The following is a 20144-nucleotide window of genomic DNA, read 5'->3' as shown; positions in this document are numbered from 1 at the left end:
CTCTTTCTTTCATTCAAACCCACTATCATGGGCAAGACCAAAGAGCTGTCAAAGGACATCAGGGACAACATTGTAGACCTGCACAAGGCTGGAACGGGTTACAAGATGATCAGCAAGAAACTTTGTGAGGAGGAGAAACTTTGTGAGAAGGAGACAACTGTTGGAGCGAATTTTCGCAAATGGAAGTAATACAAAATAGCCATCAATTGCCCTTAGTCTGGAGCTCCATGCAAGATTTCGTGTCATGTGGTAAAGATGATCATGAGAAAAGTGAGGGATCAGTCCAGAACTACACGGGAGGCGCTTGTGAATGATCTGAAGGCAGTTGGGACCACAGTCACTGAACAAACAATTGGTAACCCAATATGTCGCAATGGATTAAAATCCTGCAGTGGCCGCAAGGTCCCCCTCTTCAAGAAGGCACATGTACAAGCTCGTCTGAAGTTTGCCAATGGACATCTAAATAATTCAGAGAAGGATTGGGAGAAAGTGCTCTGGTCAGAGGAGACCAAAATTGAGCTCCTAACAGTAACTTGACTTGCCGTGTTTGGAGGAAGAAAAATGCTATGACCACAAGAACACCATCCCTACAGTCAAGCATGGAGATGGAAACATTATGCTTTGGGTCTGTTTCTCTGCTAAATGTACAGGCTGACTTTGCCACATTGAGGGGCCAATGGATGGTGCTATGTATTGTAAAATCTTAGATGAGAATCCTCTTCTCCCAGCCAGGAAGAGGAGTCTTGGATCGGTCTTCCAGCATGACAATTACCCAAAACATACTGCCAAGGCAACAAAGGAGTGGCTCAAGAAGAAGCACATTACGATCATAGAGTGATATTATAATAGGGAATTTACTAATGCACTGCTATGTAAATTAAACTAAAAATAAAGTGCAAAAAATGTTGCAGAAAACCAGAAACTGCTGCGACTACTAATAAGGTGCACTCTCACCTGTGGAGAAATGTGGTGCACTGTTCCAAATCTAGAAACACAAACCCTTGCCCAACATTAAAGCTCAATGGTTAAAAAGAAAAAATATATAATAATCACACAGTGTTATGCATAACAGATCCCTGAAAATACATAGGTGTTTAGTATGATAAATGACTGTCCCAGATAAATGTCCAAAAACCACCAACTGTTGGTGCAAGTTGAAAAATATGTTTTAAAATCTGAAATACACATTCACATCAATCGATACAGGAAATCATGTAATCCATTCATAATGTGGCAATAACGGGTCAGGAAACTTCCGCTGTCACCTGTGTGTGCAGTGCCTGCTCACCTTACGTTTACCTTCCCCTTTTAATGCATAAGGCCAGGGGAGGAATGGGCCAGGGGGCAGCGGGGCAATTGCCCCCCGGGCCGCTCTGATGTCCTGTATAAAGGCTGCACTGCTTCTGCCACAGGCCACTTTTATCTCACACATGGGCTCAGTGGCGTATCATTTCATGATACGCCTCTGCCTAGTAACCAAATACAAGAAACGTTTTACCTCTGTGCTTGCCAACAAGGGTTTCTCCATCAAGTATTGTCATGAATCGCTTGGGGATGAGATACTTATTTTACTCACTGAACTGCAACTCAATTTATAACATTTTTGTATCACATGTTTTTTTCTGGATTTTTTGGTTGATAGTCTCTATCATTTAAAATACACCTATAAAAAAATGATACACCCTTCATTTCTTTGTAAGTGGGCAAACTTACAAAATCTGTAGGGGATCAAATTATTATTTTCCCCACTGTATAACAAAAAATAAACTTGAATTAATATAAAGTACAATTTGCATAAGGACTTTATATTTATTGAAATTTGTTTTTAAGAGTTTAGAGGAAAACTACATTGTGGTTATGTTTATAGGTACAAAAGAAGTTTATGGATGTTATAACTGATTGCGCATATGAGTAAGAGTTTTGGCACAGTGATGGTATGTTTGATTGATTTAAATTTTTTGTGCCCGTCATATTTTAAAAGAGAAGCACTACACTATTGATATTTTTATAACTTTTTTGAGTTGGTATTAAAACAGGGGTGAGAGCAGCTTTTCTAAAGCTTATCTTTCATTTGGAGAGAACAGAAAAGCGTGGGGATATAATTTTCTTTTATATCAGGGGTGCTCAAACTTATGAAGAGATAAGGCAACTTAATGTGCCCCTTACTGTCCTGAGCTCCCTATATGTCCTCTTTCAGACGGTGTTGAATCTACTTGCTCAGTTAGAGATCTGTCCACTTATCCCCCACTGAGAAAAGCAGAGCAGGCAGATGACAGGTCCATGTCAGCTACCCATATGCAGAGCAGACACGGACACTGCCAGCTCTGCTCTTCAGGTCCTCTGATCCACCCAGAGGGGGATTTTTTTTTCCTTCTTAGCGGATCGGATTGGAGATAGGCAGGAACTGGTATTTTTATAAACTGACCTTTTATTATCCCTTTCTGCAGGTATCGCTGGCAGTAGGATTCCCATCCAAGGCAGAGTGATACCAAATGCACTCCACCTGGGACAGGAGCTAGCGCTATAGAGGAAGCTTCAGCTTATGGGGTGCCTGCTCCCTTCGCAGTCGCTTGTTTCCTCCAGCCTTGGCTCCATCCACAATGCTGATTGCTCTGGGATGGTGGGTCAGCAACACACGATCTGGTCTTGCCATCCCAGAGCAGGTAGTGAAATGATGTGGCCTGTGGGCCTCCGGTTGGGCATAGAGGTTACATAACGTCTTCAGTGCTACCTTCTACTCTATTGTGTACCTGTATAACAGAAAGAGAAATATGGGAGCTGCCACTGCTGACCCCTTTCTGAAAATGCTAGTGGCTTGGCTGTTATGCTGACACCTGCCTTAATCATTTCACTGGTTACTGGTCTGGAATAATATGCAGATCCTGGTCAGGAATCTAACTGTATAGAGTCTGCATGTTCTTCTTGTGCTTACATGGGTTTGCTCTGGGTACTCCGGTTTCCTCCCACACTTCAAAGACATGATAAGATAATGGTCTTCTCTCTAAACTGGCCCTAGCATGTGTGTGTATGTATGTATGTATGTGAGATCAGGACCTTAGACTGTAAATCCCCCCAGGACAGAGACTGGCATGAATGTACAATAATGTTGTATACAAAGTCAATGCTATAAAAATAACAGTAATTAAAACAAAAATAATCAGGAAAGTCAGAGAAAAGTCAGAAGTCCTAAGATGCAAATGTGTTCTAGGTCACCAACACAAGGCAGTAAGTGGGTTATAGTAAGGCAGACCAAAAAAAAAAAAAAACAATCCAATCAATTTTAGAAATGTCAGCTTCCATTTTCTCATTATTGTTCTCTTTTAGGCCCATTCTAACACATATGGAACCTTGAGATATAAATTTGCTTAGTTCACAAAATACAGTTATTACCATTAATCAGAGGATGTCATAGGCAGGGTAGCAGGCGATAACACAAAAACAAATCACTTATGAGCAGCGTAAGACTTCATTCACACTTGTGCAAATTGTCACGCAACTTTGGACAGCAAAGTTGCATGACAAGTCGTTTCCCAGGTTTTCCTATGACATACATTCATAAATGCACGACAAAGTTGCAGCAACTTCAAAGTAGTTCATGCACTACTTTGGTTTGACTTTCAGGCAACTTGAGGGCCATAGACTTCAATGCTAACCCTTAGAAGTTGCATGAAAGTCGTACCTGGATGTTATACAATGCAACTTGTGTGCAACAATCTATTATCACTGGTCAAAGTTGGGTCTAAGTTGCTTTAAAGTTGCACTCCAAAGTGTGAATAGAGCATTAGTTTCTCATACGGCCAAGATGATTTTTCTGTAACCTGGTTGTTTACATTTTCCTAATAGAAACAGAAGCATTTTTTCACTGCAGATGCAGCTACTGCTCAACATGGCTGAATCAAGGAAGGAGTTACAGAAGTGCAGCTACTGGGGTATACATGGACAGATCCATAGGAAGGTTATTTGATTGAAATTTTTTTTTTTAATTATTATCATTAATGTACATGGCCATAGGGAAAACTTTAATAGTTTTACTAGACCCTAAATGTGGTGGTATCAAACAAAAATCAATTTTACTAAGAGCACTGTACTGGCTTCCATGTAATGGAGCAGTCAGAGGACTTCATTATAGTTAAGTTATGTCCCGGACGCTGTATAGCCTAAAAAAAAAAAAAAAGAAAAAATAATAATAATTAAACTTCAGCATCAACTCCACCTGGCTCTAAGTCTCTTGTATCCAGTTTCAGGAAACTCCTCTTTCTCTGTCCAGACCTTTATTATCCTGGGTATGTTCACACTTTTAGAAAGATCTCATTTGCAAAGCCATTTTAGCCAGACTTTTTGACACCCAACAGGTAGGCTTTTTGCCCATGTGTTGATTTCTAGTGTTTTTTTCAAGCACGTTTTCTTTAACCACAGAGTTATGAGGGTTAACAACAAACCAACCTGGAGGACCTTCCATGTACTTCATGTGGCAAAAATGATAAATTAATTTCCGTGTGCTTCCACTACTTCTCACACCTCAAAATTCAAACCTTCTTTAAAATAAACAGACAGAACAAGTGTTCTACTACACACTTTCTAGTCCATATAATAGCAAACTGAGGAGAGGAGGGGGGGGGGGGAGAGGAGGGGGGGGGGGGAGAGGAGGGGGGGGGAGAGGAGAGGGGGGGAGAGGAAGGGGGGGAATTCTTTTTTTTTTTTACTTCCCTTCTCCCTCCTCTTCTCCCTTCTTTTCTATTGTGGTTGTGGGGAACAGATATTACAACGAACCAATATATGTATGCATTTCTGAACCCGACACATATTTTTCTTTTTTTTCTCTTTTGTATTTGTTGGTGTCAATATGTTTATAAAAACTAATAAAAATTGTCAAATTTAAAAAAAAAAAAAAAAAAAAAACACACTACAGGTAGCACTCCTGTTCACACTTGAACAGAACACTTCTCACCCACATGCATCATACAAGGTTCAGCAGTTTTGAATACGATAGACATGCTATGAACAAGGTTTAAATTATTCCACAAAGCAGGATTAGACCTTGCAAATGGATCTTGAGATTTCTCTGAGCACCTATGTAAGAAGTCCACAGTAATGCCACAAGATTAGTGTACCCAGAGTATTGATAGTGGATCTCTAGAAAATCAATGTGCATAATCATCTTTTGAACTGTATCATAACATAAAAACAGTTTTGTTGCTTAAGCATCCTACTCACCAGGTTGGTTAGAACATAGTATGCATAGAAGGCAATGGCGTTTCCATAGGTAATGAAGTATGTAACAGGCTCCATAATATCCCAAGAGTAGACCCACCATGTGAGATAGCCTAAAGCTCCTCCCTGCGTAGACAGCACTGCCAGTCCAGTCCAAATAAGAATCTTGCTTCTAGCATCTGATGTAGCCATTATATCCAACCTAATCTAAAGAAACAGAAATATGGATTAGCAGTCTGTGTGATATCTATCATGTTCCATCCAATCTCATTCTGTTCGTGGATTTCTGAATAGGCACCTAGATAACTCTATAACCCATTTTGCATTCTGTGGCCATATTATCATGGTCAGAAAATGTAGCATGGACTACAGAACTAGCTGACATTCTTTGTCAGAGCTTTACAAGTAAAAGCAATGGCACTGACTTAATGACAACTTCAATGTATCTGTCATTGCGCAACTTCAATGTATCTGTCATTGCGCAACAACAAGACCACAAGTTTTCTTTCTATGTCACACCTACACTGGAAAATTCAATTGTATTTATTGAGAAAACATTTGTTTGTTTCGGATGCAGTAAGGGAAGGGTTAAAATCCCTATCACAATATTTTTGCTGTCCATTTCCCTTCACTTTCCGTCTGACAATGCTGCAGGAGAGAGGAAATCTCACTAAAGTCATTGGAGGATTTCCCCTCATATCTTGCCTTGGAGACAACTCTAATGCCCCCTTCACACATGTGGACCGCTTGTCCATTTTCAACTATCCGTTCACATATAAAAAACGGACATCGATGCATCTCTATGAAAAAATAGATGTAAATGAACAATCATCCATTTACATCTGTTTACATCCCTTTCCGTTAACATCCATTTTTTGGAACGGATCAAAGCCCTATCTTTCCTCCGTTGGATTGGAGGAAAAACAGATGTAAAGGGACAAAGGGTCCATTTTGGCATGAAAAAATGGCTCCAAGACTCAAGTGGTTAAGGACTAACTGGAGGATGTAAAAACTGATGTAATAATGGATGAAAAACTGATGTAACCTTAATCCATGTTTTGTTCGTAAAACGTGACTGAACTGATGAAAGTAATGGTCCACATGTGTGAAAAGAGGCCTAAAGTTGTGGATTACCCTCACTTTCTTTCCGTTACAGTGGTCTCAATAAGAAAAACAGAGGGTGAATCACACAGACAGCAATTAAAGCAGTCCTGTTGTGTACTGGCTCCACCATCACTGCACATGCACACAAGAGTTATGTTTGGCCTTCAGGTCCTGGCAGAGCTCTTCAGCACATCTGCGTACATACAGGTGATTTTTCCATGCATGTGCAAAAAAGGGGAAGGTTTGGGACTTCCCAGATTGCCATCTTTGCAAGAGTAGGAAATCCTGCTCCTGCACAGATAGTCAGGGAAATCAGCATGTGTGCAGTTTTACCACAGGGCACACTTGAGACCCGAAACCCTGTGCCGCTTATGTAAATCCTTTGTATCTGCACCCATACCAGTATCGGTGCAACCCTACCAAATTGCACCCAATCCTTTTCCCTAGCACATTCAAACCTCCCATCATACATGCAAACTTGGGAGAGAGGACCCCAGACTCTCACACCAAAGACATGGAAATTTTTATATTCTAACCCATATACTATCCACGGGGACAAAGACTCAGGAGAAAGGGTTTAAAGTAGAACCAAAAGGCAAAACTTTTTCTTCATTTTGGATTCACAGGGATGGGTATAATCTCGAATGTTTATTTAGAACATCTGTGTCCCTTTAGATATATTTCCCTTCACTCTCTGTTCCATAGCCAAAACAGGAAGTGAGAGAAAATCCCTCGGAACTAAGGGAATCCCTGGTTGTCACCAGGGTCAACAGAACTAAAACTCCACTGGAAAAAATGGATTTTTGTAAAATCTTACCGTAAAATCCTTTTCTCTTAGCTCATTGACAGACGTAGTCCTCGGTGATACACCACCTTCGGGTTATGTTGCCTCCACAGGAGCAGGACTAGACAGGAAATTAAAAAGCTCTGGCCACACCCTAGGGGCAGTCCCAGAGGGTATATCCTCTCTCTCTCTGCCTCAGCAAATCAGTTATGTGAAAAAGCAGTCTTTAGAGATTTTAACCCAACTCAAAAAACAGAGGGGCGGGGACTACGTCTGTCAATGAGCTAAGAGAAAAGGACTTTACGGTAAGATTTTACAAAAATCCATTTTTCTCTAGCGCTCATTGACAGACGTAGTCCTCGGTGATACACCACCTTCGGGACGTCCCAGAGCAGTATCACAACTGAGGGGTGGGAAAATGGAAATCAAATCCCAATCTAGAAGGCCCAACCGGTGCCAACTAGAAGTTTACAATGCTCATCCTTAATGATGAGACTCAACAAAAAAAGAGAAAACAAATTTTTTTTTTTTTTTTTTTTTTTTTCAAACAGAAAAAAACCACCGGTCTCCTCAAATTGCGGCCTGCAAAACCTTGCGGCCAAACGAGGCATCCGCCGATGCCGTCACATCAATTTTATAGAATTTTGTAAAGGTATGTACTGACGACCAGGTGGCCGCCTTACATACCTGGACCACTGACGCCTGATGGCGAAAGGCCCAGGAAGTAATGAGCGCTCGAGTGGAGTGCGCCCTAACAGGGAACGGAGGACTCTGACCCTTAATAGAATAAGCCTGTACCACCGTTTGTCTAATCCATTTGGCAATGGTCGCGGCAGATGCAGGCAAACCCTTTCTGGGGCCATCCGTGATCACAAAAAGTGAATCCGTCTTACGGAATGATTCCGTAGCTTTCAGGTATACCCTGATTGCCCGAACCACATCTAAGGAATGCAACGCATGTTCCCGATGATGCTTGGGCTGAGGACACAAGGAAGGTAGTACAATATCTTCATTCAGATGAAAATCTGAAACCACCTTGGGAAGAAAAGATGGCTTAGGATGAAGTACTACCTTATCCCTATGAATCACTAGGTATGGGGACTGGCATGATAATGCAGCCAGTTCTGACACCCTGCGAGCAGAAGTAATAGCCACCAAGAAGGCCACCTTCTGGGATAAAGTAAGCAAGGGAATCTCCCTGATGTTTTCAAAGGGAGGTTTCTGTAGAACCGACAAAACCAAATTAAGATCCCAAGGCGGTAAGGGCGCGCGGACTGGAGGAGCCAGGTGCCGCACCCCCTGGATGAAATTCCGCACCAAGGATTTGGTAGCTAAAGGCTTCTGAAAGAAGATTGCTAATGCTGAAACTTGACCCTTGATGGTGCTCAAGGCTAGCTTCTGCTCAACCCCCTGTTGCAAAAAGGCCAATATTCGAGACACCGAATAGGTACGTGGAGGAAATCCTAAAGATTCGCACCACGCAATATAAGTTTTCCATGTGTGATAATAGACTTTGCTGGAAGTCGCTTTCCTTGCTTTAATAAGGGTAGGAATGACTGAAGCTGACAAACCTCTGTCCTTCAGTACTTGGGTCTCAATGGCCAGGCCATTAAACCCAGCGACTGTAAAGCATGATGGTAAATTGGTCCTTGAGACCACAGACACTCCCTGAGACGAAGTTCCCACGGAACGTCTACGACTAACATGTCCAAGTCGGCTAGGCCGGCTTGAGGAGGCCAGCCTAGAATTTCTAGGACCACTGGCGCTAATTGGATCTGAACCAGGCGTCCCTAGAGGTACCTGGCCCCGACCATCCGAGAAAGTCTGGTCGTTTTCTGTTCCCACACATTTATCAGATACCTGATAGTTATCAGGAAGGGTGATCTTTTCTGGTTGAACCTCAGGGACCGAAGTCACCCGACTAGAGGCTACTTGGCCTATCTGGTCAACCAGATCCGATTCCTGTGAGGTATCGGGACTAATCTTAGGAAAAGGTAAAGGAAAAGATCTATTCAGGGAACGGTAATTACCGCTTCCTGTAGTACTTAAATGTTGGAAGGGAAGAATCGCACCGGTAGTAGTGGTTGATGCTCGATCTAATGTCCTGAATACCGGTGAAAACGTCCCCCCACCCTGAAACCGGGTGGGGGCGCACCTTCAGGCTGTGTACTCCTTTGCTTCGGGTTTGGCTGGGTTGGTCCTTTGCTTGTCCGACCAGCCCTTCTTGAACCCTCCTGGAGGAGTCTTGCCTTTCCCGCTAGTACCAGCCGGGCGCCCTTTATGGGCGGTAAAGAAAGGTCCTCGCTTGTTGCGAGGTCCCTTAGCTTTAGCAGCCTGTGGCAACTCTTGCCCCCAGTGGCATCCTTAATGATTTCATCTAGGTTGGCCCCAAATAGACGATTCCCCTGAAAGGGGAGATTTGTCAAGGTCTTCTTGGAACCTAGGTCAGCTGACCAGCATTTTAACCACAGCACACGTCTGAGGATCACCGCCGTCTTAGATGCATGCCCTAATAAGGGAGTAGTGTCCAAGGCTGCGTCACAGATAAACTGTAGCCCTTGTATAATCTGTTCCATCAAATCAGATGTCTCCTGGGGAATATCTCTTCCCCTAAGATCTTGGCGTACCATTTTCGCCCATTCCGTAAGTGTCTGGGAAACTAGCCCAATAACAATTACTGGTCTAAAAGCTGACCCTATCAGAGAGAAGATGGTGCGGGACTCTGCTTCCATCTTTCGATCCACCGGATCCTTAAAGGACGAAGTGTCCTCCACTGGAATAACCGTGGCTTTATTCAGCCTGGAAATAGGCGGATCCACGACTGGTGGTACCGTCCATTTCTTAATGATGGATTCCTCAAACGGATAGCGTCTAGCAATACGCTTGGAAATAGTAAAGGTACGTTTAGAATGCTCCCATTCTCCTTTAATCTGATTACCGAAACATTTAGGTACAGGAAAAGCCTTCATCGTCTTGATGGGCTTATTAGTACCAAAAGGAATCTCTGTTTCAGTTGCCTCTGCCGGTAAAGCCTCAAGTTTTAAGGTTTCCTGCACTGCCACAACTAGTGCGTCCACCAATGCTTCTTCCTGAATAATAGCAGGAGAAGAAGCGTCCTCCTCACTGTCTGAGGGGGCTTTACCTGGGATAACAGCCCTTGCAGAGGAACCTGCAACTGCCGTGACCACCTCTGAATCTGAGTCAGAGGTGTCAGATGGTATAGGGGTAGGCGGGGGTCGCTTCCTTGACCCCCGTCCCTGACAGGCCGCCTCCACCCGAGCCACCATAGACTCCAAAATTGCTGTAAATGACTCTATACTCTGTGCACCGGCGGGTCCCGTGGCCCTCTCGAGGGAAACAGGTGGGGGAATATGTGTGGCAGGGTCCATGATAACTCCAGTTACTTCCTGGATAATATAATTCAAAAATAAAACTTCTTTTTTTTTTTTTTTTTTTTCGACCCCCAGCGCCACAAAAGCCCCTTAGTGTTACCTGCTAGGGATCCCTATCGATCGAGAGAGAGAGAGATAGACCCCCAGGCTCACCACTTGATGCTAAGAGTTTAACTGCAACAGGTTACAGCGCTGTCTTAACAAACAGGAAGTCTTTTGGCTGGCTGCCCAGGAAGAAAGGAGGCGGCTCCGCCCCTCTGTGCGCCTTCCGGCGCCTCCCCCAAGCTCCACGAGGTGTTTGGATCACCTCAAACATGGCCGCCCCCATGCTGGAGACACGAGGCTACGCCAAAATGGCGGCTCGTGCGATCCAGAAAAAAAAATGGCGGCAGCCCGTACTGAATAGCGGTGTGCTGCAGGGCACACAACACTCTCACTGCATGGGGATATGGCGTGGTTGGCGGTACCGGCCCTGGCGGACCGCATGGCCGTTCGGGAGGCCTGCTAATAGCTGGAGATATGATTAGGAAGGCAGTCTACATGTCCGTGGCTTCTGACTGGTAGGTAGCTTATTCTTAACCCATAAGATTCCCAGAATGCCACAGATTACATCTTTAAAACATGTATACAATTAGATTGTTAGCTCCCAAACCAAGCCTCCTGGCTTTTTGCACACATAAAATCACACTCAAAGTAGGAGGATCTGTGTCATGTTGTAGGATAGAAAGGGACTCTATCTTACCATACAGAGAGGGGCCCGCATTCACCACAAAACCCGTCAGGGGGAAAGGGGGAACATACTACTCACCATACCGGAACCAGGCGGGCACCAACTCCTGACAGTACCCCTCTCCACCGGGGCGGGAGGGCTGTCGAACGATACGGACGCCGTGACTCATGGTCTTTGGCGTTTCAGCGAGACGTTTAACTCGCGTGGACAGTCCTTTAATGGGACTTTGTCGCGGCCGACCCAGCGCGGAGCTATGGCCTGCACGCGCTCGTAGGCTGAACTGGGGTGACCACCGGATCTCAACATCCAGCCCGTCGCCCAGTTCAGCTTTCTTGCTTGAAGATCTCACAGGAACACTGGAGAAAAAAGCTGTCTAAAAAAATCCTTTAAGAAAAAATTCTTGCCAGGACCTAAGATCCCAGCAAGGTGTCTAGGTCCTTACTCCTAACTAGACAGAAAATAACTGATTTGCTGAGGCAGAGAGAGAGAGAGGATATACCCTCTAGGACTGCCCCTAGGGTGTGGCCAGAGCTTTTTAATTTCCTGTCTAGTCCTGCTCCTGTGGAGGCAACATAACCCGAAGGTGGTGTATCACCGAGGACTACGTCTGTCAATGAGCGCTAGAGAAATATCCCTTTTATTCCTGTTCTAGGGACATCCTAATATTTGGGACTTGATTTTACTTTCACTGTCATGGATAATGATGAACAGGACTAATAAAGAGGGTGAATCTCCTTAAGAGGGGAACAGACAGCAATAAAAACTGACAGGTGTCCTAATCCCTCTCCATTCCACCCCAAAAAAAAGTTTGCATTTAGTTATACTTTAAACTTATCACAAAATGGTACAGGTGCCCTGCTATCCTCAATCACTTCAACCCTACACTCCCTGCTTCTTGTTGGAGATGCCACAAATCCAAAGGAACTGTGCTCCACATGTCGTGGGATTGCCCCCCAATTATATCAATCTGAGTAAAAATCTTTACAATGTATTGTGAAATCAAGGTGATGCATGTTCCAATCTCTTGGAAGATGACGTTTCTCTCTTTGATCCCAGGATCTATCAAATTGGCAAAGAAAGATGTCCTAAGTCATTTCCTGCTGTGCTAGAATGGTCATACTCCATCAAGGACTCTAGTAGAGATTTGGTATAGCTACCTCTAGTGGACCGATATGGCCATGATGGAGTACTCTACACTATCCACTCTTCCCCGAATCCTTCTGGTCATATGAATTGTATTATTTCCTCCTTCCCTCTATATCCCCTGCACTATTTCATTGTTCTTTTATTCCTTCCTTCCCCTCTACCCTTCGAATGACTGGTATCACTAACTAGGTAAATGCCTCAGGTAATATCACAATTTATTGCTGAACATTTACCCAGAAAATATCCCAACAGAATATAGACTTTTAACATGACTAGTTGGTTTAGCAGTGAGTGCCCCACCCCATGTGAGGGAAACCGCACCTTGTTTTTCAGTGCATGGGGGGGGGGGGGGGTGCCATTAGAGTCCCTGAGGCACCCCTGAGCATTTTCTGAGCAGCTGTGGCAATGTGTGCCATTTACATACTCTCCCGCACCCGCATAAATGTGAACGTAGCCTAAATGAATGTTTCTTCAGACCACAAACAAGGTAAACAGGGCTGAAGTAAGGTGGCAGCTCATGTGCACTGTTTTTAACAACATAGCACAAGGGGATATTTCATATTTCTGTTGTTCATAAGGGCCCATTCACACCTACTGAAACATTGAAATGAATGTGGTTACACATGTGTGAGTATTAAGTATTAAAAGTAACAAAAGACTTTTAATAACTTTCTCCCGATTTTACAAACGATCCATAAGGATTTCCTTTGTTAGAAATAGTTAGCATTATCCGAGTGTAGACGCTGTAATGTGTTAAAAATTATTGTGATGCCTAGGATCTTATATTTGCTCCAAACCCTGCCTGTTCATATTCCTCGGGCATATTTTCACTCACTTAGGACAGAGACCTGTTGACAAGATCAAAAAGACGAGGGAGGTGGGCTAACGAGACCCTGTTGCATATTATACAGCTTCTCATATGACACAAGTTATTGACTGGCAGAAACACAGGGCTTTTATTTATAGGTCTCACTTGAACAGGACCAGTTCCCTTGACGGGACTTGAAACTTCTTAACTGGCACGTAGTGGGGCGATTTCTCTTCACTTATCCGTGGCTCGGGAGATTCTGATGCTGGACCACTGGGGACAACTACAATTGTCCCCTTTTCTACACTCCCTCCCTGCGCCGCAATGGTTTCTCAGGGATTTAATGCCTTTTGAGAAGACTTGCACGACTGGAGGTTGGGTAAGACCGGCATTGTCCATTTTTACAGAGTATTTAATCATTCTCAAAGTGACCCAGGGTTCCTTCAGAAATGAAATAATGGTTTGGAGGATACATTTTCAGAAAAGCAAAAAAGGAGAGAAAATTGGTCTTTGCCCAAAAGGCATCGATTTGTAATAAATACCAAGAAATTTCTTATATGATAGTCACCCAGTGGTATAGAACACCGACTAAACTGGACAAACTCCTCCCTCATCATCTTGTGCTTTGGTGGCAATGTGAAACTCAAGTTGGCACATTCTTACATGTCTTTTGGGATTGCACAACGGGCTTCTCTGGTTTCTGTTTGGACGGTAGTCCTTTTTACCTCTTTATCCTTCGCTTGTTATAGTTGTGACAGGGAGCCATATGGGACGGCATCCTAAACCATATTCTTGTCTGATTTTAAGTAATTGATGCTTTTCAATGGATCCCTTCTTATTGTCATTACACCTTTTTCTCCCCTACCCTCTGCTCAACACCCAGTGACACCGCAACATTAAGATTACATCTTTATTTTGTTATTTGTACTTTGTGATGTATGTGGAACCTCAGATTGAACTGAGATGTGTAAGACAACAGATGCCTTCTAACCTGCACAATTAATGTGCTTAATGATCTGTTCTTCCTGAATAGTTTGATCTGTGCAATCTTTTTCTGCTGTAATGTAAAAAAAAAAAAAGTAACAAAAGTATTGCATTTTTGAAGTCTTTGGTAATAAGTACTGGCAGAAGTGCTGACATTTCTACTCACCTGCTCTAATGGCAGCAGCTCTTCTTTCAAGGCTTCTATCCTCTGTATGAGCCCCTGTTCTTTGTTTAGATGATATTCTTCCAAGTGCAACGCTGAATACAGGTCATGGACCAAAGACTTCACAGGATCCATTCCATTACACTCACTAGTAGACTGCTTGTCTGCAAGGAAAATAAGCACTTACATTTTGTTTCACTAAGCACTTACATTTTGCTTCACGTATGTTATGCAGAAAGGTATACAGAGAAAGTGGAAAGACCAAATCTCAAACCCCATTTTTTTTGAGATTCAGATGCTTTGGCGCTCCCTTTGAGTGATGCGCTCGCATCATAAGTCTTCTGCGTGTGTCGGCGTCCCTGGAACACATGACGCCGCTCCGCTCTATGTGGGGGCGGCGCTGTGCGCTCCAGAGACGGGGGACCCGATTGGTCCACGCTGGGCATGTAAGCGATCGATCTCGATTGTGCATGCGCCAGCGTCCTTAGCTACCGGCAATGTCGATTTCAGATTGCTCGCCACGCCGGTAGAAGCAGGACGCTTTCTCTCCTCTTATACAGGTATTTTTTCATCCTTACCTGGCAACCTTGAAAATTATGTGGGGCACCTTATTCTGAACACCTCTATCACCTACAGCCTCCTCTTGGTGTATTATCATTATTCTATATTGAACCTCAATACTACTCATTTAATTGATGTACCTGTAGATCTCTTCCCCTCCGGTGTTATTGGGATTGGTTCACCCTGCACGGCTTTTGTCTTATCTGGCACTCTTGTCAACACGTTTCCAAGGTTGCACTCTGGTGGTACTCCTATATAATGTACGCTTGAACACTCATTGGCATGTCCTTGTGCTCACCCTTCCCTGCATACCTATTTACATCCAATTTTTTTAGGACACAATATATACATTTTCCTTATTCTCCTCCCTTCTCAGAGAGGGCATCTGGAATTACATTTACTAACTCACCTGGATATGGCAGTTTGATCTATGCCTCCTAGGATATACGGGACCCCACATATTCCCACAAGAAGTAGGTATTTATTCCCTTTACATATATTAGTGGTTTTCTAAACACATAGTTCCACACCACACTTATTTCATTTTAGATATCCAGCGTTGGTTTTTCCTCTTCGGATCCTTGTGGGACCCATTTGATGACATTGCCTTCTCTCCTGGTGGGAATCTTTCCACAGAGTAATTGTATTATATATATATATATATATATATATATATATATATTTATTTACACACACAAATATACTCCCCTGCTTCTGACTCTGGTATCTTCTTATGCTTTGTCGCATTTAACATGAAATACTTACACACGGCTCCGTATGCCATCACAAAGTGACCATGGTGGTGCGTATATTTCATATCTGATATGTTTGATATATAAGTGTACTATGAGATGATATATATTTTCTGTAATATATAAATGTGAATGTTTATATATATCTTTATGAATATCCAGATATGAATGAAGGAGTTCCAGTAGACCTCTGAAGGCCACGCCCGAAACGCGTCAGTCTTCCCTGGAATTCAGGCATTCACTTAGTCTCTTTGTTCCATGTGACATATGTTGTTGTACCCATTATTGGATGTTAAAGTTGCCCTTAAAGTTCCACATCCTAGGGGAATTTTTTCTGCATTCACATTAAGGGATGATGGCAACTTACATCCTGACACACATGCCCAGAGAAACGTATTCCATTTTTTTGAGGTCTTCTCAGTTTTCTTCATTGAGGAGAACCTTGTGTTATTAAGAACATCTTTCCATGCAGTTTGTATGCCTTTCTGCATCACTTTACTGTTAAATAGATTGTGCCCTGTAATTATTGGATACCGAATATAGGAAAAGTTCACACATAATGAAAAAACATAGCTAGCATTTTTTAACTGAATCAACACCAGTTTGTTTTTTAAATTATTTTGTCATTTTCACCACAGTTGCTCTGCCAGGTGAGCAATGTGGAACCTGTTACATCTCACAGTCAGAAGGGACAGGAGACATTTGAAGTTACAGCTTTTGGTAACCTTGTTGTTTGATGCATTGTTTTATTCACAGAGATTACTTCTATGAAGACTAAAATGTCTGAGTCATATTCACATCATACCTGTCTGAAGAGACTGGACATGGTACGTTGAGTTGTTTATAACAAGGTGAAAATCATTCTTTAATAAGATGTCCATCAATGTTGAAGAAGAGAACTTGGTACCATCTAGGATAAAAAGAATTTACATAAAAAAAAAAACAAAAAAAACATTTTAGCATGTTGGCAGAGATACTGCTCTCCAAATCACAAAGGGAAATACTTACACAACCAAATCTCCTACAATCTCTGCAGGATATTTTGCTATATGGTTACAAGTCAATTGTGCAACAATCAGACTTAGAGAAAATGGATGGTAAGACTTGTGCTCCGACTCTGACATGGATGGGGCTTATATATCCTTATGGTGAACAGATGTACCACTCAAAAACCACCATAGGGTGGATGTAAATATAAAGTGAATAGTATAAAAAGAGTCCTGCAACAGATCAGGAGAGAAATGCTAAAGAAGTGTCTTACGCAGGGGTTTACCTGTTATTTAAATCCAAATAAAAACAAAGATGGCTTGATTTAGATACTCTCAATGACCTCCTCAAAAGTACACGTACATATTGGATGGGTGATTGCATTAAAAGTAGAACGAAACTTAAACCCGATGGCAGGTAGAGTTTTTTTGATAGAATAGACTGTGTATGTCACTTCTGCTAGCAATTTTTTTTCTAATGTACACTGCAAGTGGTGCAAGTGCAGCGCTGAGTACACTCCCAGCATCCGTAAGATGCTGAGAAAAAAGTAGCGTGCCAGGATGATATCTGCAGGGGATAAGTCATCAGTGGCTGCCCCATTGTCAAAGAAAGAAGATGTCAAACCAGGAGAAGATCTGGAAAAAAAAAAAATGGGATTCTTGACTTAGCGTAAAATCCATTTGTCTGATGTTCATTGATGGACACAGCTCCTGATTCTTCTTAACCATTGGGTTATATTGCCCCCTACAGGAGTAGGACAATAGGCAGGAAAAAACTTGACTATGCCTATGGGCAGTCCCAGGGAGTATACACCCACTCTCTGCTATAGGCACTCAGTTTTGTTACAAGCAGTGTCAGAAGAAAGTCAACTCCACAGAGGGGTGGGTGCTGTGTCCATCAATGAACATCAGAGAAATGGATTTTAGGGTAAGTCAAAAATCCCATTTTCTCTTTTGTTCATTGACGGACACAGCTACTGATTCTTCCTAACCATTGGGACGTCCCAAAGCAGTGTTAAACATGAGGGGTGGGAAAACATCAGAAAAAATTCCCAAAGGTAACCATAGCCAACCAGGTCACATTGAGTTCAACCATAAACAACTGGAGCTCACCTGAAAAACAATACACCCTTGAAGGGGACCAGGTCCTCTAAACAGCAGCCAGAAAAACCTTGCGGCCAAAAGAAGCATCCGCAGATGCCAACACGACCACTTTACAATAAACTTTGTAAAAGTGTGCACCGATGACCAGGCGGCTGCCTTTGCAAACCTGCATCACTGACGCTTGAAGACGGAAGGCCCAGGAGACAATAAGCGCTCTAGTAGGGTGCACCTAAACAGGGAAAGGAGGAACCTGACCCCTAATGCAACCGGCCTGACCCACCGTCTGATCCATCTGGAAATGGTTGCAGAAGAAGCGGACAACCATTTGTGAGGTCCGTCGGTGACCACAAATAGAGTCTGACTTCCTAAAAGACTCTGTAGCTGCCATGTACACCAATGCCTAATAGTTATAGTGGTTCCCCTTCCCCCACCCCCTCTCTCCCTTGTGCTTCTAATATAAGAGCAATTCATCTATTTTTTATATATATATATTTTTTATATGTGATGAATCTGGGTCTTTGCAGCCATTTGATAAAGATGTTTTAATTTAATTTATTTTTATATCTACTTTTAAAATGAAAATGTACTGTGTTTATGCATTTTATGTACTTTGTTTTGATTCAATTGTTTACAAGTGTATGTGGTTCATATTAGAGGGGCAGGGCCTACCTTCGTGGGAGGTCCTGTCCATGCTGCTGGGTAGTATATATAGATCTAACTGGTCATTTGCAATCATGGCTCTGAGGAAGAGGGTTTTCCCTCGAAACGCGTTAGCCCTATGGACACCTTCAAGTTTGCCTGTCTTAACTAAGCATCACGGTTCTGTGGTCTCTGGACAGCTGAAGGAACTCTCTTTTTCGCTTGCATATAGCGTACTCTTGTGAGTAGGATACATCTAACAATTTGGCAATAAATATTTTATGGTATTGCACTAGGTCGGTGCGCCCGTATCTTGTTTTTTAAATCCAAGACATTTAGGCCTGGGACACAGGGAAGGCAACACAATATCTGCATTCAAATGACAATCAGAGACCACCATAAGAAGGAATGACGGACAGGGGCAAAGCACCACCTTATCCTTGTGAATCACCATAAGGTGAACGACAGGACAACGCCGTCAGTTCCGACAACCTGCATGCAGAGGTGATAGCCACCAAAGAAGGCCACTTTTCTGGGGCAGTGTAAGCAGGGAACCCTCCCGAATATTTTCAAAGAGAAGCTTCAGTAGAGCTGAAAGCACCACATTAAGATTCCACGGCGGCAATGGAGCCCGCACTGAAGTAACCAAATGCCGGACACCCTGAAGAAAAGGTACACACAAGGGAGTGTGTGGCAAAAGGTCGATGGAAAAAGGACCGCCAAAACTCGATAACTGGCCCTTGATGGTACTCAAAGCCAATTTCTGTTCAACCCCCCCATTGATGGAAGGTTAAGATCCGATCCACGAGAAGGAGCGAGGAAGAACCCCAAGAGACTCACACCACGCAATGTATGTCTTCCATGTACGATGGTAGATTTCCCCAGAGACAGATTTAATAGCTTTTGACAGCGAAGGAATCACTGATTGAAACAAACCTCTATCCTTCGGCACCTGGCGTTCAACAGCCAAGCCGTTAAAGCCAGTGACTGTAAAGCAGGATGGAAGATTGGTCCTTGGGACAGCAAATCCTCCCTAAGAGGAAGTCCCCAAGGAGCATCGGCGACCAACTATACAAGATCTACATACCAAGACCAAACGAGGCCAGTCTGAAGCCACTAGAATGACCGGAATCCCTTCTGCCTGAATCCTGCACAGGAGTCGTGGCAGAAGTTTGAGAGGGCTGTAACGAATCAGTCTGCCCACCTTAGAATGTCGGCTACTTACTGAGCTGCCAGAACACTTCTTGTGCCCCCTTAGTGGATAACCGACTACGGCCGTGGCATTGTCCGAAAGAATTTCTACCGGACACCCCTGAAGACGATTGTCCAATGAGCCAGACAAAGTATGACTGCTCGCAGTTCCAGTACACTTATGGGCAGTCTGGGCTGAGGAGCTGGAGTCCAGACCCCCTGAGCATGTCTGTGCTGAGGATGCCACCCCACCCAGACAGGCTGGCGTCTGTGGAGACAACCGTCCAGTACAGGGGGAGAAGGATTTTCACTGTCGAAGTGCAAGAGAGCGAAGCCACCGCTAGAGACTGTGGATCCTTGACCCATTTCAGCAGAATCTCTTTAGCAGAGGTCTTGTGTGGAATTGTGCAAACAGACAGCCTCGAGACTGTGGATCCTTGACCCATTTCACCAGAATCTCTTTAGCAGAGGTCTTGTGTGGAACTGTGCAAACAGACTCCCTCGAGGGTGAACACCATCAGGCCCAGCATGCACATGCAAGCCCGGAGGGATGACCGTCTGCTGAACAACAGAAGCTGAATTGCCTCCT

General features: G+C 43.4%; 1 protein-coding gene across 1 annotated transcript in view; it reads right to left on the bottom strand.

Moving 5' to 3' along the window:
* MCUB (mitochondrial calcium uniporter dominant negative subunit beta) overlaps positions 1–20144 on the bottom strand; it is a 179898-nt gene that overhangs the window by 2973 nt on the left and 156781 nt on the right. Inside the window, exons 4-6 of the mRNA XM_082263190.1 lie at positions 16441–16545; positions 14326–14486; positions 5215–5418 (exon numbers count right to left, since the gene is read on the bottom strand). Of these exons, the coding sequence (XP_082119316.1) occupies positions 5215–5418; positions 14326–14486; positions 16441–16545 (470 nt within the window). The remainder of the gene's footprint in view (positions 1–5214; positions 5419–14325; positions 14487–16440; positions 16546–20144) is intronic.

The sequence above is a fragment of the Pelophylax lessonae genome (assembly GCF_965119305.1).
Source record: "Pelophylax lessonae genome assembly, chromosome: 1".
In the NCBI taxonomy this organism is placed as follows: Eukaryota; Metazoa; Chordata; class Amphibia; order Anura; family Ranidae; genus Pelophylax; species Pelophylax lessonae.
This window is presented reverse-complemented; position numbering and strand designations above follow the sequence as displayed.